The following is a 25,418-nucleotide window of genomic DNA, read 5'->3' on the forward strand; positions in this document are numbered from 1 at the left end:
ATTTAGATCTAGTGTTCTGGTTAGTAGTTATTTCAATTTTATTAGAATATAGTCTAGAATCTAATCATACGGCTGCATAAAAAGAAAACCCATCTAGATCTAGATCTAGAGAAGCGGAGGTAAGAAGGTTAAATTAGTAATTTACATGATTTTTATTGTAGTTTCACTGTTTGTTAGGCCCAATTATTAAATCTTTAGATCAGAGGTCCAGCTTGATCATGTGTGGTATCTATTGTGGTGCATTGGAATGAAAAGCCCACATACTTAAATATAGAATCTAGTAGGCCTATACTATACTATAACTGTAATGCCATACTTTAAATTTGTTACCACAAGAAAAAAGTCTATTTACTATTATTAGTTATAATTAAATTAAATTGAAATATTTGTTTATCTTTATAGTTTATAGTGAATGCATGCTAATGAGCATTATTCAAGCTGCTGTTATATTTAGGCTTCTAGGCCTATATACTCTATAGCTTAGGCTATATACTATACACTATATATTATATACCAATATTGTGCATAAAACTTAAAGCATGTAAGCATACACAATAATAATTATCATTAGACCTATAGTAACTAAGACTCGTACTATTTAGTACTACTTTAATACTACCTTTAAAATATTAGGCATAATGAAATAATGATTAATGATTTCAGTGTTTTCCGCACTCGAGAGGAAAGAGTTTGTAGGGAACTTAGAGACTAATCTTTGCCAACATACTGGATTTCTGGTGATGACAATAGCAGCAGATAGTATGTGGCTCAGTTAATACTAAAAAAAAATTATTTTAGTAATTAGTGGTAAGCTCTTTTTTAAAATAATATATTATAACATGGTATCGCAAAGGTTCAGGTTGTCCAATAAATGGTAATTAAAGTCAGGTTTAAGACTATAGTTTAATGCTTGGTTAGTAATATGCATCAAGGTGGGAAAGACATAGAAATGGAAATACATAGAATTTAATGTGTTCATTCGCAAACGTTACTATTTAAAAATTTTTAGGCCTGCTATTTATTGCTGAATAATAAAATCACTATACTTATCCACTATATTATGTTTAAATAAAGTGAGTTTAGATCAGTCGAGTAAATAAATTTAATAGCAAGACAATGAATATATATATATATATATATATATATATATATATATATATATATATATATATATATATATATATATATATATATATATATATATATATATATATATATATATAATATATATAATTTGATTGGTATTTTATAAAAGTATGTAAATCACAGAACAAACATTACTTTGTATTGTTTCTACAACTTAACAAAATGCTACTACTTTGATGGATTGCACTAAATAGGGGTTAGCAGAGGCGTATTCAGGTTTTCGTTGTAGGGGGAGCGAAAAGAGCAAAAAAAGGCGCCGAATTTTTAACACGTTCTATATACGTGTATTATATATAATAAATTGAAAGTAGCACTCTGAAGTGAAGAAATAAGAAAAAAACACACAATGTAGGCCGACAAAACAAAAATTGTATCAATCTAAAAAAAAAAATATATATACACACTACAACCAAAAACAATGAACGTAACACAACCTGTTTTGTAATTGTTGTAAAAAAAAAAATTTAAATAATAATTCCTGGGAAATTATTTAAGACAAGTGAATAAGGGAAATAATCACTCTCTTAATATAAATATGTATATATCTACACATTTAATTATAAATGTCAAAACAAATAAATAATTACTTTAGAATATAATGAAATTGTTTAACGCTATTCGTGTTTTCAAAATGTTTTTGTCTATAATCAGAATTTAATATATCGTCATCATAAATGCTAAAGTATTACAGCATAATGAAAGTTTTTCAAATCAGAGTTGGTATAAAACCACGCTTTTCGACATAAAAGAAAAACATTCGGAATAACAACCTACATTTGACTAATTATTGGCCATTCCTTCAGATTACATATTTTTAATTAACTACTGCTTCTTCGTGTTCTTTAAAAATCATTTTTCAACATAGTGATAGGTATGGGTTAGATCACTGTATTGATCACACACCTTTTTTACTGGTAATTGCAAAAACAATATTCACAGAGTTTTACGTTTAAAAAGCTAATTTTCTGGCGGCATGGTACTTGGGTACATCATTACGCGTTTTTCTACATGTACGTAGCAGATCAGTTCGGGGTGGGTTGGGGGGTGGGTGGGTGGGTTCAACTTCATTCACCACTGTCCGGTCAATTTAGGTCAATTATCCAACCCAGTGTATACCTAGGTGTGACATTAATGTCGCTCTACACAATTGTTGTGGTGAGGTGTGGATGTGGAGGGGGGGGGGGGGGAGATAACCAACTCAGAGTGAACATAGCGTCAGTTTTTAGATGACTGTTCTAAAGATACATATAAATTACACAAATATATATTACAGGAATAGATTTAAATAAATAGCAGTGGTATTACGACAATATTTTTTTTTACAGAGGGGTCCATGGGGGAGGGGGGTTGTAACTGTTTCATATAATTTGTAATCGTGATCACTATCGCCCAAACTGTAAGAATACTACTACTTCATCCTTGTGACGTTGTTGACCGTGTCAAAATTTCCCCAACACTACGCAGTTTGCTCATAAGTAAATTTAAATAGATGTGCCACAGCAGTTGTATTTGTTTCTGTATTGTAATTTTTTTTTAATTAATCACACGATTCAATTGTATATATAAAGTAATTATCTGTGAAGTTTTATGTATAACATTTTCTAATTCAATTATTCGTAAGCAAAGACATTATACAGTTGCCTTAAACTTAACACCCCTCTTACCAAGTGGTACTACCTGTAGAGGTTTTTTAAACATTGCAATGCATCGTAATGGTTATTTTTAGAATGGCAAACTGAAGCAGCTGTTAATACGTGTTGTAAACGTAGACACTACTAGACTAGTAGAATAATGCTTAATTGCTGCATGAAAAAGAAATCTTGTGATTTACATAGATGTCCCGACCAAAAATATTTTTTAACAAATATCATTGTTTAAAACTTTGAGTTTAAAAAGTTTCCAAAAAGGCGCCACTTTGCTGAAAATGGCCAGAGGGGGAGCGGCCGCTCCCCCTGCTCCCCCCCTGCGTACGCTACTGGGGGTTAGCTTTAATTTAATAATTTGTGAGATATTCTTGCTAATCTATGTGTAAATTGCTTTTCAGGACTATGAGTGTGGGTTTGGCCATCCAGATTTCATAATTCAATTACAAGAGATATTAAACAGTCTACATGGACTATACACTGTGCCTAGTTTCATCCTCAGGTAACTGTACTATAGGCATAACCCATTTTAAAAAATAATTATTATAGCAAGAGATAGCATTATATGTTATAATAAATATAATGGATTTTAATCCAAAATATTTGATTAATTATTGTCTTTTCTTAAATTCTAATAAATCAGTGAGTTGTACAACATAGAGGGTATTATATTTGAATGATAATTGAAACACATATTGTTATAGAGCTCAAAACTATGTACTTATCTAATGTAATTAATATACTGAAACAGTTTTATTGAAGCATATTTTTTCATATTTTACCACACAGAGACTGATGTGTAAGCTTAAAGTAAAGACATCAAATCAAAGTATCAGCCATCAAGAGGGTAAATATTGATAGTCTACTTCATTAATCTTCAATATGAATGAACACAATTTTAAATCTATAATCTTTGCTGATAATGTTTGTTTCTTGTTATTCATCATGTTCAGTGCTTTATCTTTTCAAAGTAATTAGTTATAGTAAAGAAATAGTAGAGATAGTAATATAAATTTGTAATGTATTTCTCTTGCTAGTTCCACAAAAGAATATATCAAAATATTTTGTCTTTATTTCATTTACAGAAGAACATTCAAAATCATATTGTGATACACAAATCAAGCAAGTCTATGACCAGCATTATGATACAGGCCAAGAAAAAGCTGGATATTTGATTGAAAGGGTGGCACAAAAAAGATGGGTTATCACTAGGGAAACAAGCTCGGAATACAGTTCACTGTTGGGACATCAAGCCAAATACTTCTAAACTTATTTGAATCATTTTTGCTGTTTATTATAATTCATCCAATTGTCTTATTAAATATATAAATTTATATATATACACAATTCCTAATATAGAATTTCTAAAAATGTTTTATTATAATATTTAAAAATGAAACAAACATGTTCCCAGAACACAGCCACATAATGTCAACATGTTCCCAGAACACACAAAATGGCAACATGTTCCCAGAACACACAAAATGGCAACATGTTCCCAGAACACAGCCAAATAATGTCAACATGTTCCATGAACTCACAAAATGGCAACATGTTCCCAGAACACAAAAAATGTCATTATGTGCCCAGAACACACAAAATGGCAACATGTTCCCAGAACACACAAAATGGCAACATGTGCAGAGAACACAAAAAATGACAACATGTGCCGAGAACAATGCCCCTTACAGATGACATGTTCCCAGAACACAGCCTGTAGTTGGCCTGCCATAAAAAGTTAACATTACTTCACTTTTTCCTTACCAATTTTACAGGCAGGTAATAAAGCCATAAATCTTTGGTGGATATAGCCAATAAAATAGGGTAACCTTCACTATATGCAATTTGTAGTTTTCAATGCCTGTCCCATGCATATTATTTAGCCTAGCCTTTTGGGTCTTGCTTCATTTACTCAATAAATTATATAGGCATGAGAATTTTCATTTTAATCTGCAAAAGCTACATTCTGTACATTATTATTTTCAAATTACATCATATATTTTTCTCTTCTCTGATAAAAAATATTCCTCATATTGTTTGTGTCAAGTATTTTATTTTTATTTATGCAATACTATATTCCTATTTTATAATAATTACTTTTATACAAATTCTTTTGAAAACTGTTCTTTATTGTTTTGTATCATTTTCTTTATTTCTGAAAAATAAAACTTTGTTTGGGAATCCCTTTTTTTTTGTTTCTGTTCAAATTAATAAACATAAATACCTACCAAGCTTAATATCCAGCAACATTAAACAATTAAGTAGGGACTATTGTTAGTAATGGTAAATTTTATACTAATTAATGTGATTTCTCCTGGCCACCTTGTTCTGAATACCTTCAACTGTGTCAATGTTGCTACCAACTCCAATAATTAAAACTGAAGCCATTTACTATGAAGTAAAACTTGTGTGTAATCCAAATCCACCCAGTTGCCGGGGGCAAGGTACCAAACATGATGTCCATTACAGGGTTAAGAAAGTATCATTATTAAATTACTATTAAACCCCTCCTCGCCTACGCCATTGCTTGTATGCATATGGACGATATCGGAATTTACTGTATTGCTTATAAGTCGAAAATGCGAAAAAGACACGTTTAACATTACTAGTTTGAAGAATAACATTCATGTTAGCCGAAACAGGTGTATTCTAAAGTTGTTTAAATTCATTTTATTGCTCATTACAATTAGGGCCTATATTGTCGTAAAATATAGGCCTATTTTTAAAAAAGCATAACTAAAAAGTGTTTTAACGCATTTTCTTCTTACAAAAGCCTCACATGCATGATATTATTAACATTACGGCAAATCAAACCCTTGAAGAAGCCCCATCAACCATCCAATTATTACGATGGGCAACAAATAAAACGCCCGCATCAAGGTACAGTCCTTATGCTCTCGACATTAGCTCAACCCCGGCAACTAACGTGTCCCAAAACCAAGAATTGAAATCTTGACCCATTATTCTGATAAATTAGTGGTTAAACATCTTTAGGCATCTGAAAACGTTAGTTTTTAATCTAGTGTACTCAAAAAGGAAGAACATAAAGCTTTATGCCGCCTTAAAAACCCAATCCCATGTTACGCAAGGCGTCGATAGGCTTTGAGTCAGAACAGGCAAGGGCTTAGATAACTGCCAAAATACCTAATCTGTAGACCTCACAAGTCTAGACGATATATTTGTGCCTCTGTTTTTAGACTTTCAGAACAAATACATGTGATGTGGTCAGTATGCACATAAAAGAGAAAAGTAGTTTTAATCGAGAGACTTCAAACATTTCTGAAGGACCGAATTTGAACTTGTAGGCCGTGGTGTCGATGCCAAAGTTTAGCGTCGTCCGCAAAGATAAGCTATCGTTATATCATCTCTATGCCCATATTGTGACAGATATTTACAAATGTGTCTAACATAGGACAGAATACATAGCTACTCAACAGAGATAAGCGCAATCACTTGTCCACGACTTAAGAAACCACTGAACTGCAAAACCCACCTAAATGGAAAATGTCTTAGATCTGTGTTTTAATACAAATGTGTACCTCGTCGCGAGTTAGGACCTGTAGGTAGTCTGTTACTACTCTATATCTAAAAACAATAAAAAGATAACGTGAATTTTACTTGTTCATTTTCTTGGTTAACTGTATTTGTTGCATCTTGTTCAATTTTGTTAATATTGATTAACCTAAAGGGTTCAAATGTAACAAAGAAAATTGTGACTAAGTTTCCGGGTGCGGGTATGCGGACACTAGTTAAAGTATATATCTATTTATATTTATAGAAATGAAAGTATGTTTTTTTTTATCTGTTTGTCCTATATGAATTACTACATCTTTTTCATCGGATCGCCATAAAACTTTGTGAACAGAGTTTTTTCCAGGAATCTATTCGGGGGGGGGGGGGGGGGGGGGGGGGGGGGGGGAAAGCAGAGCCCCCCCCCCCCCACCCCCCCGAAGAAAGTCTATCGACCTCCCCCACCCCCGAACGAAACGGAATTTATATAGAAATAATATATACTTTTAACAGTGTCAGCACGCCCCCCCCCCCCCCCGGAAAGATTTCGCCAGGGCGGCGCCCTAGCAGGAAGCAGAGGCGTAGCAACCTATTCCGGCGCCCGGGGCGAACTATCAATGTTGTGCCAACCCTATTCAAACGCTGGCAAAAAGGCGCCCATCCCTACATACACTCCCCTATATAAAATAATTGAGGATATCAGTCATGTATAAATCTGTTTTCTTAAATTTTACTGAAGAATGAGGATTTTTTAAAAATTGTCTACCCCTTTTGGCGCCCCATTCGATCTGGGGTCTCTGACAGGAAGCAATGCAATTTTTCTCCATAAAAATAAAAGCCAGATGCAATTTGACACTGTTCGTACGAGAGTCATAAAATTTTGGGGAGTTGGTGAAAAGGGTTTCGAGAAAGAAAAAAATTCTTAAGTGTGGCACCCTGGGAGGGTTCGATTTTTCTCATTATACGATTATACGATTATGAGCCCAGAATCCAGAGGGGAATCCAGAGGGGCTATCTCATCAATTGGGCGGTCATAGGTAATACTAGATTCAGCAGAGGCGTAGCGAGGGGGGGGGTACATATGTCCCCCGGGCGCCAACCCTAGGGGGCGCCAAAATGGGTGGGAAAAATTTAAAAGCTCATTTTAGCTACAGTTTTGCATTATAAATATAAAAAAAAAAAACGGGGGGGGGGGGGGGACACGCCAAATTGAAAGTTTGTCCCCAGGCGCCAGGAATGGTGCTACGCCTCTGAAATTCAGTGATAAAACTACACCAGGTTCATCCGCCAGCTCCCCGGCGGTTGAGTGGCCCAGAGCGGCCAAGACCCACCTCAGGCGACACTACGGTTTAGATGGGCTACTATAAATGTTCACTAAGTAGAATAATGAGCGCCCGCCGGCGCCCTGGCAGTTGGCGACAGCGAGCGCCCCGGGCTCTACCGAGAGTGCCTCTTTAAAGAGCACCCTACAATAGGGAAACGGTGGCACACGACATTTTATAATTAAACCGAATTAGGGGCGCCCATTTGGTGGCGCCCCGGCAGGGTTCTATTTAGCTCCCCGGGTTTTCCCGTGAGTACTATGGTACCTTTGTTCGTTTTAATAATTGCGAAACTCTATGAATATGATGGGCTACTATAATCGCTCACTATACCGAGTGAGGCGCCTTCCTACCTAGGCCCACCTACCTACATACCTAACTCCCTGCCTACGTACCTACCTATCTACTAACCTGCCTGCGCTGCTGCCTGCCTACCTACTTTCCAACCTACCGTTATTCCTCTCAAACTGCTTTCCTTCCACCCGCCTGTCTACCCACCTCACATCCTACTTACACACACACATATCTTCGTATGTATATATGTATGTGTTAGTGTGCTCTAGGACTATGTATTTTTACATTTTTGTTGTTACGTAGAACTATTCAGTATAAAGGAGTTTCCTTTTTTTTGACGTTGTAACTGCCGCTAAAATATTATTTTTTGCATGTGTGCATAAAATAGTGTAGGTTTATTAACAAAAGTAAATTTTAGTATGTATTTAAGTGTATATAATCATTTTTGTCAAGCCAATGTGTTCATAATCTTAAATTTAAAAACCCATGAAACTCGATAGCCAAAGATTTAGAATGAGAATAATTGCTATTTAACCAGAAACACATATTCTAATTATTGTAATAATATTTTTTTTAAAATAAATATACACAGTATAGATTGTTTTCTTATATAATTAATTAAAAAAGTCAACTGTATTTCATAACGAAAATTAACACAAAATACATTCGAATAGAAACTGTCAAGGGAGACTACTCTAATATTTGTAGGAATAATAGTTTTTATTTTTTTTATTATTAGAAGAAAAGTTAATCATGTAGGTTCTATAAAAGATTACCTTGCATTTTAAAAAAAAAAGATATTCGATAGGTTTAGAATGAGAAATAGTAAACATTATTTATTATATTCATTAGTTGTTTTTTTTAATAATATAGTACAAAGACCTGTTTTAATTATTTTTTAAAAATCTTATTTTAATTAATAAATTATAAATGAAGATCAAGGATCTATATTTTTAAAAAATAGTTTAACTGTCCCACAACAATTGTATCAATCGCTGAGAAATTAAGAATTAATAATTACGTTTAACGCTTTATTAATTAAACGAGTTGAATTATTTCCGTTTTGATAAACTCTCTCCCTCTCTCTCTCTCTCTCTCTCTCTTTATAACTACTAACGCTTTATCATTGAGTTTCTCGAGAGAAAAATACAGGAGAGCGGTAGTTATCATTGACTCTGTCATTGATAATTTCATTGTGTCTTTCATTGAAAATAGTGTTTGATCGGCTGGAGAGAGCAGCCAGAGAGAGAGAGAGAGAGAGAGAGAGAGAGAGAGAGAGAGAGAGAGAGAGAGAGAGAGAGAGAGAGAGAGAGAGAGAAGTGCACACATTTATATATTAGGATTTTTAAAAAGTAATTTATTTTCCACTTTTTAGTGCTTTATTACATTAAAGCTTGTTATTAAAAAGTTTTTTAATTTTTTTTTTACTTTCTCGTATACATAGTATAGAGGAAGTATTGTAGATGTGCACAAAAATCATATAATTTTTAGTTTTCATCGTTATACATGTCAGTACATCAGAATATATGGAGTATAAGATAAAATCATTTGGATCGGGCAAAAATTCTGAATCCAGAATAATCAAAATTTGATAGATAGCAGAGAATTAGATCTAGCACTTACATGTAAAATTTCACGTATCTTTCTGAAATTATACTCAAGTTATAGACTTTTGAAAAATTGAAAGTAGATACATTCACCACGATAGTGTTGAACTTAAATCCATTTTGAATTGAATTAAAAAGCAATTAGAGTTGACAAATCACTTTTTTACATTTTTGATGGACATACAGTTTATACACATTTACAAAGAATACTGTGCTGATCTTTTTTAATACTTGAAGTTGACTACTATAAGTGCATAACCTGTATAAAATAAATGAATCAATGCTTGCATGGACTAAGTTCTACTGCAAAATAACTTATTGCTAATTGAGAAAAAAAACAACCAAAACAAATAATTTGAAATTCTTTTTTATTGTGATGAGGCAAACACTTTGAATAGCAGACAAACCTAGTTGTTGACAAACATTAAGGCACACATTTGAATATTAGTTAATCTAAAAAGTTGAACTAAATAATTTTTCAACAGTTAACTGAAAAATAATGAGCTGTTTGTGACCCTCGTTAATAGAATACTACACTCCAGTTGTTTTGAGCCTCTAAGTGGTCTAAAATATTAATTTGGGTTTCATAGTATTGACATTTGATGTGTACGTTTCTAAATTTCTCAGTCATGTTAGTAATGGTGTTTACAGTATCAGTTCAGGGACTTTTTAAATTGCCAAACAGTTTTTCCCCATTGTAATTGTCAGAGATGTTCGAAGATTGACTAAAAAATACTACAGTAACAGCTGGTGATTTGCTACTTAAACTATGTCACATTTCTTCTAGCTATGTGTTTGAATAAAAAAGAACAAGGTTAAGGTATTACCTAAATCCTAACTTTACATATATTCATCTTATTTAAAGAAGCATAGTTTGGTTGAATAACAGTCATCCATTTCAAATAATGAGTTAAAATTATTGAGGTTAAGTTGGCATCATATTATTTTACCCATCAAATCAATTATTATTTTTTCTTCAGTTTATTATTTTTTACCACAAATATATTCTAGTACCGACTGGGTAGAATACCAGTACTAAAAATCAAAATTGAAAAGAAAAGCTGGATTAATTTTATGTTATACAAACCATCAGCCTATAATCTACACAAAGTAATGTATGGTTATCTTTAGGTTTTGTTAGACAAAGGTAACTAAGATTAGTATTCAAGGAGAGCATAGGTTCAAATCAAGGGAGAACACTTTTATAAATGGTGAGAATTAAGATCTAGATACCATCACACATTTTCTGAGAAAAAATGTTACTTTAATTATTTTGTTATTCAGTAAATACAATGTGCAACATACAATTCTAATCACTCCCTTGAGATATAATACAGAATATAACGAACTAGCACACAACAATACTCACTAGTATAGTAGTTAAAGCTGTCACCTATTTTTTTACCAACAGTAATCACAATTACGCCAAACAATTGACATTTGAATTCAAATGCAGGCAATGAATAATTAAATCACATAATTGTTGAACAAAAAGGGCTAGTGTGTTTAAATAGACATCACAGTACCACAGCTGGACTAACACAAGCCTAAAGAACATGATAAAATCATCAAAAATAGAATGAATATAGTTGGTGAACTAGTTCTCCAATATGGATGAAAGATGAGAAGAGAGAATTAAAAAATATTTTTGACATTTCCAACCAGTTGGAATACTGATTTAAATACAATTTACAATGGTTGTATACCAATCATCATTTACCTAAAAACTCTGGTAAATCCATGTTACATTTTGATTATTGAGGTTAAAGTAAAAAAACAAACAAATTTAAAACAAGTTATTAACAATTTTTTTTCCTTCACAATGAAAAAAACATGCATTAATGACATAAGCACTAATGGCAACAATTAAAAAAAATTGGCAACTTCAAATTAAATAATTTTAATTTTATTATTTGAAGAATAGATTTAGAAGATAATATTCATAAATATGTTATGCAATACAAAAAAGCTTCAAAACAATTTACAATGACATAGTTTTTAAATATAGTGGAACCTTGACAACAAATTCATAGTACATTTATTTATTGCACAAGATGTTTACACAGTGAAGTATTATTTATACCAGCTGTTGGGGATCAACAGTGAGGTAAATATTCATTCTATGTAGTCTATAGAGCAACATGCAGCCATTTCAAATATTTAAAAAAAAAAATTTAATATTTAAAATAAGCTCTCACATAAATTAAGGCAGAGTTGCATACATTTTTAAGTTACAATACTTGTAAAGTTAACATGCAAGTTGTCAGGCTAAAAAAATGTTTTGAAATTGATCATACACTGATCTTTTTGCATCACACGCAAGGAAGGAATAGACTGAATACAAAGGTTATATAAGATGGGCACATGAGTCCAGTGCATAGCCTATACTTTCGTTGTGGATTCTTTAAACAATTCAAATAAACATGCAATATCCTCTTTGTTATCACATGTTTTCCATTGAGAAGGTTTTAACAATACTTGAAACAAAACAGCATATCATTGAAAAAATGGATTCAATTCAGGAAGTACAAAACAATTATGAATTTCCTGTTTTGCTACAAAACAAATTGTAAAAATTAAACATAAAAAAAAAAAACCAACAACCTACACCTTAAAAATGAAATATAATATAACAATTTCTTTAAAAACATTATTTGACAATTTAATTAAAACTCATTTGAAGGGTAAAACCCATTCACAAATAGTTTCTTAACATGTTTCAATTGCATCCCATAATATTAATTATAATTTATAGAATGACAAAAATGTGCTGTTATCTTTTGTGTATTTAAATGTGAACTCACCATTAAACCTAGTTAATTTTAAAATAATTTTTTAAAGGAATTAATATTGTTTAAAAGTTGGATATTAAGCTATAAAACAAATTAAATTATAAAAATTTTCTTGTTCAATACATTTTTTGAATACACTGTGGTTTTTAAAATGTACAAAGATAATTTATAGCAATCATACATTTTTCCTTTAATTATAGTGTCTGTCAATAAAAAGCATTTTCCTTTAATTATAGTGTCTGTCAATAAAAAGCATTTTTGTGGTTGATTGGTTGTAGATTATTCAAGAACATGCATTTTTAATAAAAACAACAGTTTAAACAACAAAATTTAAAATAAAAATGTTGTACTGTAAAAGTTTTAAAAAATAGATAACATTATTTCTTTCAATTTTATCCCTTTAACACGTTATTCTGTCACCAGATAGTCCAAGGTGGCCTTTTAGCTTCTACAATTGATTTCCCAGTCAGATTCACCGGAATGTTAATGATTGCATGGTCTGATCTGATGGCATAAAGCTGTCGTCTAATCATTGACCTGCAAAAGATAACAAATAGAAGTCATCACAAAAAATGGCCAAAATTTCATACTAGATTTATATGGCGCATTTAAAAAAAATTGAACTTGTATAAAATTATGCTTACCCATCTTTTCCTACAAGAAAAAATGAGGGAATGTTAACAACTCGATCCGTGCTATCACTGACCATGTCAATCATAATACTGTCATTGCTCTCATCATTATCGGCTATTATGGCCGCCAAAGCACCTGCTCTCTCTGCCACTTTGGTTTTTGTAAGGAAAGAGCAGCCCCTAAAAAAAAAGGTAATAGTTAAGTATTAATAATTAACATAAATTGGTGAATTAATGCTTTTCATAAAAAACACAAGCAGGGGAGGGGTTGAGTATTATTGTTACCTAACTGTTCCTAGACATTTACAGTGGAGAACAAGTCCTCGACTGAAAATGATATGAATAAGTGCTCTATAACTGACAGGAATAATTCAATAAGTAGGAAAACTGCAAAAAATGTCTTGAATAATTAGAGCTGCAAAGTGAGGTAACTACAAAAATGATATTCTGATGTGTATAGAAGTTGATTTTATGTTACCCTTGCAGTGCATTCCATATGAGACATTTCTGTTTCCTATGTATGGTACAGTTAATCTGTTTTTATTTTTTATTCTTTTTTAATAAATCTACACAACTTACATAAATTTAAGACAGACATATATATATATATATATATATATATATATATATATATATATATATATATATATATATATATATATATATATATATATATATATATATATTTTATAATGAGTATGATTCGTTTTATGAAACTAATTGAAGAACTTTAGCTGCATTACAAAAAAAATTATACTTTTAGTATAATACTATTTAATGGTACTCTTGTCCACAACAGTTCCATGAAAAGAATAATTTAAAATCAGCTACTATATGCCTGACAGTTAAAAATATTTAATTATTAGTTAGTGGAAATTCAACACAGCAAAACTGTGTAGTGTAGCGCTGTTAGTATTACCATATGTTGAGATAATTATAAAATAAAATGATACAATAAATAAAGCCAAAAACTCTTATGAAAGGATGGAAAAAAGGGAATAATGTGAATAATGGTAATTACCCACGCAAAATAAGCACAACACTTCCTGGGACATCATTGTATAAATCTTGGCAGGCATCTTCAGGGTCTGCTAACACCATTTCTACTTTTTGATATATTTTGTCCTAATAATTGCAGATACAAATAACATATGTAATACATTTCATAAAGTGCATACAAATACAACCTGGCAAACACTCAGCTATAATAAGTTTACTGTTAAATATCTATAGTAATAAATGACAAGAAATACATATAGCAATATATGACAACAAACAGAAGTCTTGATAACTTAAAAATAAAAAAAATATTCCTATTAAGAATCTTAATTTAATCTGTTTTCTTTTTATTGTTTCTTGCCTAATGGTCAAACATTTTATAGACACTTTTTTAAAACCTGCAGATAAAGTAATTAGGTTTTTTAAAAAAAAAATGCTATTACAAGTTTTTACTTTAGAAATGTTGCACACTGATATATATGGCTAAATGTATCCACTTCAAGATCATATATTTATCAATACTTACAAAACGGGTACCAAAATCTCTTGCTTGTTTCAACTTGTATGTATACATCAGGGAGGCTGGCCATGTTATTTCAAAGTACAATGACTCTTCAAACACAATATATTCATCTGGCGCAGTTGCTATTTCAATGTCTGCAGCAACTGTTGAAAAGTGGGTAAATATTAATTAGAATACAATGGGGACATTATTTCATAATACTAAACTAATTTATTTTGTCTTTTTAGTTTTTAATTTAAGCCTGTTAAAAAGTATAAATAAATACAATCAGTAGTCAGTAATTTCCGTTTAACATAAAACGGTGGAAACTATAAACATAATTTTAGGGTGAAGGTTATGGCTAGAGTCTGTTAGCCTGGAGTATACTTCCAGCTACCCAATTCTAAAATGTTTAACTGACTTGGAAAGTTGGATAAGAAAAGGTGTCTGAGCACTTATCTACCACACATAGTACATAGCTAGGGTCACAAAGACAACATTGAACACAATTTTGTATTTATTGTCTCCTATGACGAGCAAAGTCCAAAAATTCAAATTAAATGCTTTTTAAAAAAGTGGTTATGTTACCCAAGGCTTAAAAGACACGTTTACAGATTATTAGCACATTAGTCGTATTCATTCAGATGAATATAATTTGAAAATCATTATTGTATATATGATTCATACAATTAAAACGAATGATTTATGAAAAGAGCATTATTATTTGGCAAGTAGATCTAAATCTATTAGTAATTCGATTCAGTATGCTTGCCAGAAACAATTTCAAGCAATGGGTTAATTAGGCTTAATTAATTGAAAAAAAATTAACAAATAGGCCTTTTTAAAAACCTTTAGGGTCACTAGTAGCTCTAGTACTAATGTACTGCTGCTATCTAGTAAGACTTTTCAAATGTGCTGAAAATAAAAAAAACAACCAAAAATTCTAGCTTTCTTTAAGTCTAGGTAGACTCTAGTTGAAATTGGGTAAAAAGTAAACTCAATTTGCTTGAGGGGGGAGGGTGCGTAAACTTGTGTTCATTCTATGAGTATGATGTATGCTTTAGGCCTGCTGAACTCACAGTGACCTCACCGACCGTGGGCCGCTGTGGGATTTTCCACTCAAGCAGTGTTTCTTCCAGACTTTTTTCTCCGGGGGGGCACTTGAAATCTTCGGGGGGGGCGGTAAACTTTCTTCAGGGGGGCGGACACTGTTAAAAGTATATATTTTCTATATAAATTATATAAATTTCATTTCGTTCGGGGGGGGGCGGTAAAAATTTTTCGGGGGGGGGGGGGGGGGGGGGGGGGGGGGGGGGGCACAAGCCCCCCCGAAGAGATGCCTGGAAGAAACTCTGCACTCAAGGGATAGTAAACGTAAGGCAAGCAAGCAATTACGCCAGTGACGATGCTTGAAAATTTATTTAAAAAAAAAAAGGATCATACGTCATATTTAAAAAAAAAACCCCGGGTTCGAACTCGGATCTCCGGGTCTGTGAACTACAGTCTACAGCTGGCACACTGTTGACTAAACCACACCGGATGTGATAGAGAAGCAAAAAGTAAGCATTTCAATTACAAGATGGCAAATCTAACCTGCGAGACGCATAGGCATAGTCAATTCCTTAGGCGAACTTAGGCCAGGGACCATGCTCTGCAAGACGCGTAGTCAGTTTGTAATTGTTATATTTATGTTAGGCCTATCTACTTTTTAATAATTAAATTAATAAATTATACAAACATAACTTTACCATAGACTGCAACAGTCGTTGCCAAAATATAATAAGTGAAAATAACAGGGAAGATGAGAGTGGCACTGATGGTACTGGTACACCTCAGCAGTGACATTTCTTCGTAGACCGCCAATCCCATTTCAAAATTGAAATAGATTTAATTTTGTTTCTAAATGTCTAACAAAAATACACCTATACAATGATTTTAGAAACATGACAATCGGTTAAAACACAGAGGCATTTCGTTTCAATGCTGCAAAAATTGAAAAGCTGTCAAGTGATCTTGAGATACCGTCAGCAGTAAACTAGACCTACGTTGCGATGCAAATAATGAAAGTAAAACATCTGTTTCCGGTTATGTACGCATGTAAACATGGAGAAAGACTGGCCAGTTACGTTAACAATTTATTCACCATGCAAATTTACAAATGGAACAAGATGAAAATAAATTTAAGCGCGTCAAGAAGATTAAGTGATCCGAAATGCTGAAACTGAAGATAAGAAAAAATACCGGAATAAAAAAACAAACGAAATTGTATTCAAGTTGAAAATTTTCACTCTAAAATCAAAGGGCAGATCGCAAAGACGCTTGAAAAAAAATTTAATATGGCCAAGGATTTTAATGACACATTTATTCGATTCTTTAGCAAATCAAACAGTATGCTCACTCGCCGATAGCATATAGAAAAAAAAAAACGTGTGCAGGTCTACTTAAATCTAATTTTAGATTCAAGTAGCTAATCAATTGTTTTTTTTTCAAAATAAATTATAAACACATGTTTACATGACGTGCCATTTAATGATTTATCCTTTACTTTATGGGCGTAACCTGATTTTCTTCCCTGGACATACTGCTCGCTGTAATGTGTATGGTGTGAGCGGAGGATTATTACAACGATGAGACTACTCGTAAGAAGCACCCCCCCCCCCTCGGCCTCTAGGCTGAAGATGCGAAACGCGATGACCTTAACAAACAAGACACAGGCAATATGAAAGAGATCTAGATCTAGATCTAAATGGAAAAGATAAATGGGATACTTTAAAATACCGTTTAGAATAACAAGCTATTTCCCCGCGAAACGCAAAGTGAAAGGAGATCGTGTAGGTCTGTAGGCCCACAGCCACAGCAGTGTGAGTAGTTTCGGCTACTTGAGTACTTGCATTTTAGTTTACTCTGGATTGATTTAGAGTAGAGTGTAGAGTATTCTTAGACTTAGACGTCTTTTTATAGTTAGACTTAGTCCACTTTGCTCCTTACATATACTACTACTACTAAGTCTAAGTACTACTTACTAGATCTCTAGTACTGTACTTACTACATAGTGAAAGTACATAGTACTACATACATTACATATTACATACTACTACTACATTCTACATACTCATTACTAGTTTACTGGATCTTAGTGGTATTCACTGTGGTGTCACCAGGTCACTTGAGAGTTACTAGACAAGCAGTTTCTGCTAGACTCCTACTCTAAAGCTCTAGGGGAGTGTAGCTACTAGATCTAGATATCTAGCTAGCTAGACCACCCCTAGCTGGGCCCTCTACTATTACTAGGTCCTAGCTAGATTAATTCAAGATCATGGAGTAGTAGTAGATTTCTACTCTAACTCTTGGAGCTCAGTCTCTTAAGCTTGACCTTAGTCAGTGGCGTAGCGAGGTCAGGTGTTACCCGGTGCGGCACTTAATGGTGTCACCCCCCAGAAACATAGCCCCGGGACAAACTTTCAATTTTCGATTTGCACCCCCCCCCCTCAAACTTTTGATTTTGACCCCCCCTCAAACTGTCAATTTGCACGTCCCCCCTCAAACTTTCGATTTAAGTGGAATTATCATTTTCCTCTATATATTTTGCTCTTTTTTGCCTTGATGTCACCCCCCCCCCCCCAAATGGTGTCACCTGGTGCGCTCCGCACCCCCGCCCCCCCCCCCTCGCTACACCTCTGACCTTAGTTACTAAAGTAACTAAACTAAGGTCACTCCAAAAACTCTAAAAGGCTTAGTTAGTAAGTGATAAAGTCACAAGTACTTATTGAAATTGAATAGAATATAGAGCGTACTCTTTAGGTGGAGTATAGTGTGGTAGTTTCTGTGTTGGATACTAGTTAAGTATTAAGTAGACTAGATAGATAACAGACATAGTGTTTAAACATTCATAAAGACTCCAAGAGGACTCTAACACTATATAAATAAATATATATATATAGGCCCCTACACATTGGTATGAATTAAAAAATAATTAATACTACAATATTTAGTAACAGACAGTGTAAGTTACACATAACATTGTAACAAAAAATATTTAAAATATATCAATTTTGAATGTATTTATTATCATATTAAATTATAATTCATGTTCATTAGGCCCTGGAATGTAATGAGTTGGACATTATCACATTGATAAACAATGAAAAGTACTTTGAAATCTGGAAACTTTGGACAAGGATCTTCATACTACGATTGTGGGAATGATTTGGACCATGTTGACAATGGCGATTGTATCCCAGGTGAAAATGATTCAACAATTGAACCCGAAGATTTCTGGAGGCAAAGTTTAAGTAAGAAAAACATCAAAATGATTTCCTTATCTGTTGCATGACTATAATCTTATTAAAAAAGATCTAGATAGGCCTATATCTATTTATGTTATTTTATTGGTTTTTAATATAACTTACTAAAATAGACCTATTATGATGTTGTCGTATTGATAGATTCTTAAAGGGTATACATGTTTACTTAAAGTTCCCTTTTCAAACCTGAAGGGCAAGTGAAGTAGCGTTCACCTGTTTCTGTGACCTCGGCATATGAAGAGATAGTGTGGTCAGCACTATGCCCAGCCGCCTTTACTTTCCCTAACGTGTGTTAGGTACCTATCAGAGTTGGGTGGACTCAGGGATGGTCTACTGACGTGAACCCGGATTCGAACTCGAGACTTACGGGTTAGCAGTCCAGCTCTCTACCGCTAGACCACTCCGTCCCCAATGTTTACTTGCTACTTTTAACAGGTATCTGAAATGGCAGATAGTTTAATCTGTATAATATTTTACAAGGAGTTCTCTCTACAATACATGGTGCCAAAGTACTGGCAAAATTTGTCAAAAGTAAAATGAAGTTCACCTGACACTCCTTAGGATAGATAAGGTAGAGTTCTTTTGTTTTTGACCATCGCACATAAAGAGATGTTGTGGTCAGCACTATGTCCAGCCGGCTAAACATTCCCTAATGTGAGTCAGGTACCCATCAGAGCTGGCAGGACTTACTGACATTCTATAGACTTGAGTCCAAGATCCGAACCTGAGACCTTCAGGTTAGCAGTTGAGTACTCTACTCACCTGACAAAATGTTAGCCAGTAGTTATTTGAAACGTCATATATGCGGTATTTAAAAAAATGTTTTACAGATGTAAGCAGTCAGAGACTGTTGCCAGCAAATGCACACCCTCGCACCATTATCCATTTAGATATAGACTGTTTCTATGCTCAAGTTGAAATGTTACGGAATCCGGAATTAAGGAGCAAGCCATTAGGTAAAATGTAGCAAATGTTAACCTTTTTTGCCAGCAAATGCACACCCTCGCACCAAGTTGAAATGTTACATAATCCAGAATTAAGGCGCAAGCCATTAGGTAAAATTCAATGAATGTTAACTTTTTTACTTTCTCGTATATACGAAGTATAGAGAAAGTATTGTAATCGTGCACAAAAATCACTTGAAATTTTAACAATTTTCACCGTATTACACCTCAGTCCTTCATCACATCCGAAGTATAGAGGACTTATTTTAATCGGGCAAAAATTATCAATCCAGATTTATCAAAATTAAGAGGTTTTATGCGTAATCCAGTCTGAAAAACTGGGCTTTGCAATTCTGTCCGTATGTCTGTGTGTCTGTGTGTGTGTGTGTCCGTGTGTAAACACGATAACTTGAGTACCGTTACAGCTAGGTTGATGAAATTTCATATATAAGTATTTTATCAAAATCGTAGATCCGTATCAACTTTTGAGCGATTTCCGATAACCGGAAGTGGTACTTTTTCTACTTTGAATTTTTCAAAAGCATATAACTTGAGTACTATTTCAGATAGATAAATGAAATTTCACATGTAAGTAAAAGATCTAATTCTCTACCTTCTCTCAAATTTTGAGTAATTTCCGTTGAACGGAAGTAGTAATTTACGCTACTTCCGATTTCTCAAAAAACTAATGTAAATTTATTAAGTACTAATACTATTGCGCACTATTATACACACCTTTATTAGGCGTTCGCTTGGTGCGCAATTGTTTTTTACTGAGATTCTATTCTATTTTTAAAAGTTTAAGTATTTAAAATGGATTAAAAATCATAACTATATCCCCAGTTACCATCCCCTGTTGTTTTATATAAGAATGTTCGAGAAAGTTTAGGGGAGATTACTACCGGTTTATTGTTCAACTAATTATTGAAAAGAATACTAATGTCATAAACATATTAATTATATACTGTAAATTATAAATGATCTTTAAAATACACTGTTTATTATTATCTTTATGATTTTAAAGCAAAACTAGGTATGTTATGAACAATTTTGTAAACTAAGTAAAATCTTTGTAAAATTCTTTTTAAAGTTAGAAACAGTTCAGGGTTATTGATTATTAATACTATTATGTAAATACAGGCATTCAGCAGAAAAATATAATTGTCACAAGTAACTATGTGGCAAGAATGATGGGTGTTAACAAGTGTAGCTATGTTACTGATGCCATTAAAAAATGCCCAGAGCTTGTTTTAGTGAGTGGAGAAGACCTTACAAACTATAGGCAGATGTCCTATCAAATTTCAGGTTAATATATATTCTGCAATTCTGGAAAAAGTAAATCTAAAGCAAAGATTTTATATTTATAAGGATATTTTTTCATTTTAAAATTAATTATATTATATTTTTAATTCTATTTTATTACATATTAAAAATTGCATTCTTAAGATGACCTATTGCTACAGATGAAAATTAATTTAAGTTTAAATCCCTGTGTTTGTATTGAAGAGTTTATACAGAAATATACACCACAAGTTGAGAGACTTGGATTTGATGAGAACTTTATTGATGTGTCTGAAATGGTGACATGGAGAATTAAAGATGGCCAGTTTCACAAAAAATTTATTGGTCATGTCTATGATTCAAGCTCTCATCAAGGTAGGAGATCTTGTTCAGAAATATTTTAGTTGAAAGTAAATTCATTTCATGAATTTAAATAGTGATATTTTTATGCAGTCATGTTCTGATTAAGTTCATTCATGAAAATATCCATTTAAATATAGCAAAGTTCCTCTTCATACATAGCAATCCATTGGGACGATGAGGTAGAGTTCATGTTTCTTGACCTCAGCACATGAAGAAATGATGTAGTCAGCTCTTGGCCCAGCCGCCTTTACTTTCCCCAATGTAAGTCAGAGCTGGGTGGACTCAGGGACGTCCTACAGTCATAAGTCTAAATCTGAGATCCAAACTCAAGACATTCGGGCTAACAGCCTAACGCTCTACCATTTTGACCACACCGTCCTTAAAATATAAGTTTATTGTAATTTAATCTTATTACTGAATGGATTTTGCTCGAAAAAGTATTTTAATCAAAGTGCATCATTAAATCTATAGACTGGGAAAATGACACTGAAACTATTCATTTTGCAATAAACATAACCTAATGATTGCCTGAAATCACTTTCTTTTAACCAGATGTTTCTCCTGATTGCTCTTGTGGATGTTATCTGAGACTACAGATTGGATCTCAGATAGCAGCAGACATTCGCGAGGCATTGGAGAAAGAATTAGGCATAACTAGTTGCGCAGGCATAGCTCACAACAAACTGCTGGCCAAACTGGTTGGGGCTGTCAAGAAACCCAACCAACAGACAACTCTACCTCCTTCTCTGGCTGTCAAGTTGATTTCTTCTCTCCCTTCTGCCAATTCCATTCCAGGTATATACATATCGTTATCTCTGCTTGGTAGATTAGGGCCTTTCCTTTATAATATGGTCTTACTGGTAGGTTACTAGTTATTTTAAGATTATTTCTTATTATCAATCCCTGAAAATTATGTTTGTTTATTGTGTTTGTTTAATTAAGGTATTGGATGGAGCACAAACTGCACTTTGAAAAATCTTGGAATTGTTACTGTACAAGACTTACAGAATGCCGACCACAAGACTTTAGAATCAGAGTTTGGGACAGCCACTGCAGATTTTCTTATCAAAAGTAGCTTTGGTATTGATAACTCACCTGTAATAAAATACAGCTTACCACAGGTGAGTTAATCCATATTAAACACATTTGTTTAAAAAGAATACTTATAATTCAAAACATTAGTGCAAAATGTCTTAAAATTAGTTGACAAAATTTTGAAAGGTTGGATATTGTTCTGTATTCTAATTCAAAGTTAATGAATAGGATTTTTCTCTAATACTTGTGTAAACAATAATAACATTTCATCTCATAGACACTCAGTGATGAGGATTCATTCAAGTGCTGCAACTCTTACCAAGATGCAGAGACAAGAGTTAAATCCCTGCTAACTGCTCTTTTGAAAAGGTATTTTATAGCATTGTTGGTCTTGATGTGTTGAAAGTAAAGGATGAACAACCAGTAGTAATCAACTATTGCTTATGCATTATTTGATATTTTATTCGATTGCAATTTCATGTTATTCACAATATATTAATTTTAGAATTTGTTTTGATTTTTTTAATAGGTTTAATTAAATATTAACAGAGTACTTTCTATTTATTTTAAAAATTGATACTATTAAAATTAGAGTTATTGAAGATGGCCGCACACCTCAGACTATACGCCTAACTGTGAGGCGAATAATTGGCCAACAGCCAGCTTCTGATACTGACAGATACAACTTAAACAGAAAAAGAGAAAGCAAGCAGTGCCCTATTCCATGTAACATCTTCTCAGGATCTCAAACCACTGGTAAGTTCAGATCATATACTCACAAACACTCTTAAAGTATGTGCTAAATTGTTGCTAGGTATAAACCTAACACTTAATCAATCAGGTTGATGTAGGTTTAAAACGGAATTAAGCATTTATTTTTGGCTTTCATGAATGTGGGACATGTGGTGTGTTAGACCACACAATGGACACAACCGAGAACAGCCTGAAAATTATTTGAAAGACCCATTAAATATTTTAAAATTATCTAAGCCTACGATGTTATAAAATAAATATGGTTATAAAAATCTGATTTTTCTTGGACTTTACCAATGATTGGATGTATTTGATGTTTGTAGTATTTTTTGTAACTAAAATTTTTTTTAAAAAGCCAAAAAAAATTTGGTTGTTTACATTTATCACAGAAAATGAAAACAAAAATGGCAGAACTAGCCAATGTGGTTTTAAAAAAAAAATTAGTTTAAAATTTTTATAAGTTTTGAGACCAAATTACTATGAAGGGCGGTTTTCAGAATATCGATCACTGAGTTTCTGTACAGCCAATCCATGTTCATCTTACAAAATTGAAACATCAGGCTATAACTTAGGCTTGATGAAAATAAATAGAAATGTAGCCTTAAACTAAAAAAAATATTTCAAGGTCTCTGTATTAGCAACTTTAATATAATTGATTATTAAAAAATATTACATTTTTGTATTTTCAAGATTGTTTTATAAACATTTTTACGGCCTCTTTGATCTAAAAGAACACGGATTTTATCCATGTCAACAATAATGATGTAAGGATTCTGTTATAACATCTCTTTATCCCCTAGCTCCAAAGAATATCTGACAAACAGGAGGCAGCAGGGTATAAAACTGACCTCACCTTCACTTCATATTATGAGGTCACAAACAGATTGACTCTACTTTATCTGTTCTTTGGGTTTTTAATAGGATCCATTAGTTTCCACTGTTACTTTTTAGAGCTTGGTAGGCTCACAGTTTTTTGACCATTTTTCAAAACAAAATCCTTGGCTGATACAATACCCCACTCATTGTTTAATGTAAATCTTTTAAATTTTAAGTTATTTTAGTGATGGTCTCATATTTTTTTGTTTACTTCACAGATTCAATAGACACCCTGTGTGATGGTTTAATGCCAGTGTTGATGAATTTATTCAAGAAATTGGTGGATCCTCATAAGCCATTTCATCTGACCTTAATCAACATTTGTTTTTCAAATTTGGGAAAATTTGTCCAGACAAAAGAAAAAATCAGCTATTTTTTTACAAAACAAACTGAAACACAGAAAGACGACAGACCACCCAGTCAAACAGAAGCTGCGTCACAAGTTTCTGTATCATCTTGTCATAAAAAATCAGGTGGGGCATTTTCTGAAAAACATAATCAAAAGCTATCTTCTGAACCACCTGTATCATTACCATCAGCAGAGCTGCGAAGTGAAGAAGTCAAAAGTATTGATGACAATCATGAACTTCTGCTAAGACTCTTGCCAAAAGACATTGACGTGAACACAGTAACAGAATTGCCTGAGGATGTACAGAAGGAAGTACTCGCACAGTATGGAATTGGTGTAGAAGATTGTCTCAATGGGAAAAAATACTCGTTACTCTCTAAACCTGAATCCAGCTCACATATACCTGGAAAAGGTGTCACATCGAGTAATAAAGAACTTGTGAAAAAATCAAACAAGAGGTACAGAGAAGGGACAATATCTTTTATGAAACCGAGCCCAGCTACAAATGATAATAAAGTTGATATTGATAACAGGAACATGTACTCAGAAAATGCTGAGAGTTGTAGTTCTTGGAGTAAAAAGGATGTAGAAACAGGCTCATCAAAGCCAGTGATAGAAATGCATTGTGATAAAGCCGAAAGATTTAAAAGCACAACAGAGGATACTGTTCCAGTCACCACAGAGCAGCCTCACAGTTTAAACTATTTCAAGGGCTGTAAAGCAGCCCTGCCCAAAGAAATTGATGCCTCTGTGTTTTCTGCGCTACCCAGTAGCATTCAAGGGGAAATAATGGCACATATTGTTATGGGGAACAGTCCAAAAACGTCAGGGAAAAAAGCCAAAATTGAGCATGACCAAGATAAAAATGCAAAGAAAGTAAAAGAATCCGGCCAAGAAAGTCTATCTGGCAAGAACACTTTATTCAAATACTTTGGTAAAAAAAACTGATCTCTCTTTTTTCTGTTTTTAAAAATAATTTCTATGTGATATTTATTGACCAGTCTCAAGTATTGAGACAAATATTAATGTAAATAAAGAAATTTTGCTGTATGTGCTAGATTACATT

General features: G+C 33.0%; 2 protein-coding genes and 1 long non-coding RNA gene across 5 annotated transcripts; 2 read left to right on the forward strand and 1 right to left on the reverse strand.

Annotated features, from left to right (window-relative positions):
• Nucleotides 1-3,196: 3,196 nt before the first annotated feature.
• Nucleotides 3,197-4,668, forward strand: LOC131934548 (uncharacterized). The gene is made up of 3 exons (XR_009385805.1): nucleotides 3,197-3,291; nucleotides 3,579-3,636; nucleotides 3,875-4,668. It is a non-coding gene; the product is annotated as an uncharacterized LOC131934548 (long non-coding RNA).
• A 5,239-nt stretch (nucleotides 4,669-9,907) lies between these two features.
• Nucleotides 9,908-16,326, reverse strand: LOC131934555 (PRADC1-like protein). Its single transcript, XM_059290606.1, has 5 exons — nucleotides 16,196-16,326; nucleotides 14,472-14,611; nucleotides 13,968-14,071; nucleotides 12,959-13,126; nucleotides 9,908-12,851 (listed from the first exon to the last, which is right to left on the reverse strand). The coding sequence occupies exons 1-5, from the start codon at nucleotides 16,314-16,316 to the stop codon at nucleotides 12,731-12,733; spliced, it is 654 nt and encodes a 217-aa protein (XP_059146589.1). The 5' UTR covers nucleotides 16,317-16,326; the 3' UTR covers nucleotides 9,908-12,730.
• A 727-nt stretch (nucleotides 16,327-17,053) lies between these two features.
• On the forward strand, nucleotides 17,054-25,407 carry LOC131934553 (DNA polymerase iota). 3 transcript variants are annotated; one of them, XM_059290604.1, is made up of 10 exons: nucleotides 17,054-17,086; nucleotides 18,546-18,739; nucleotides 19,582-19,707; nucleotides 20,836-21,000; nucleotides 21,202-21,351; nucleotides 21,892-22,134; nucleotides 22,282-22,460; nucleotides 22,652-22,743; nucleotides 22,967-23,130; nucleotides 24,222-25,407. In XM_059290604.1, the coding sequence occupies exons 2-10, from the start codon at nucleotides 18,589-18,591 to the stop codon at nucleotides 25,298-25,300; spliced, it is 2,349 nt and encodes a 782-aa protein (XP_059146587.1). In that variant the 5' UTR covers nucleotides 17,054-17,086; nucleotides 18,546-18,588; the 3' UTR covers nucleotides 25,301-25,407. The 3 variants fall into 3 exon arrangements, with proteins under 3 accessions (XP_059146587.1, XP_059146586.1, XP_059146585.1); XM_059290603.1 differs by lacking the exon at nucleotides 17,054-17,086 and adding an exon at nucleotides 17,184-17,282; XM_059290602.1 differs by lacking the exon at nucleotides 17,054-17,086 and adding an exon at nucleotides 17,194-17,308.
• Nucleotides 25,408-25,418: the final 11 nt, after the last annotated feature.

This window comes from Physella acuta, unplaced genomic scaffold (assembly GCF_028476545.2).
Source record: "Physella acuta isolate Inbredline_101_S28 unplaced genomic scaffold, ASM2847654v3 ptg000111l, whole genome shotgun sequence".
Lineage (NCBI taxonomy): Eukaryota > Metazoa > Mollusca > Gastropoda > Physidae > Physella > Physella acuta.

What these genes read in the sequence shown, in the direction of transcription:
- LOC131934555 (XM_059290606.1), bottom strand. Translation starts at nt 16,316, where the DNA reads ATGGGATTGGCGGTCTACGAAGAAATGTCACTGCTGAGGTGTACCAGT. An exon ending in AACGACTGTTGCAGTCTATG is followed by an intron (nt 14,612 to 16,195) that starts GTAAAGTTATGT and finishes ACTTTTCAACAG; the next exon opens with TTGCTGCAGACATTGAAATA. An exon ending in GAGATTTTGGTACCCGTTTT is followed by an intron (nt 14,072 to 14,471) that starts GTAAGTATTGAT and finishes TGCAATTATTAG; the next exon opens with GACAAAATATATCAAAAAGT.
- LOC131934553 (XM_059290604.1), top strand. Translation starts at nt 18,589, where the DNA reads ATGAAAAGTACTTTGAAATCTGGAAACTTTGGACAAGGATCTTCATAC. An exon ending in GATGTCCTATCAAATTTCAG is followed by an intron (nt 21,001 to 21,201) that starts GTTAATATATAT and finishes TTTGTATTGAAG; the next exon opens with AGTTTATACAGAAATATACA. An exon ending in TAAAATACAGCTTACCACAG is followed by an intron (nt 22,461 to 22,651) that starts GTGAGTTAATCC and finishes TTCATCTCATAG; the next exon opens with ACACTCAGTGATGAGGATTC.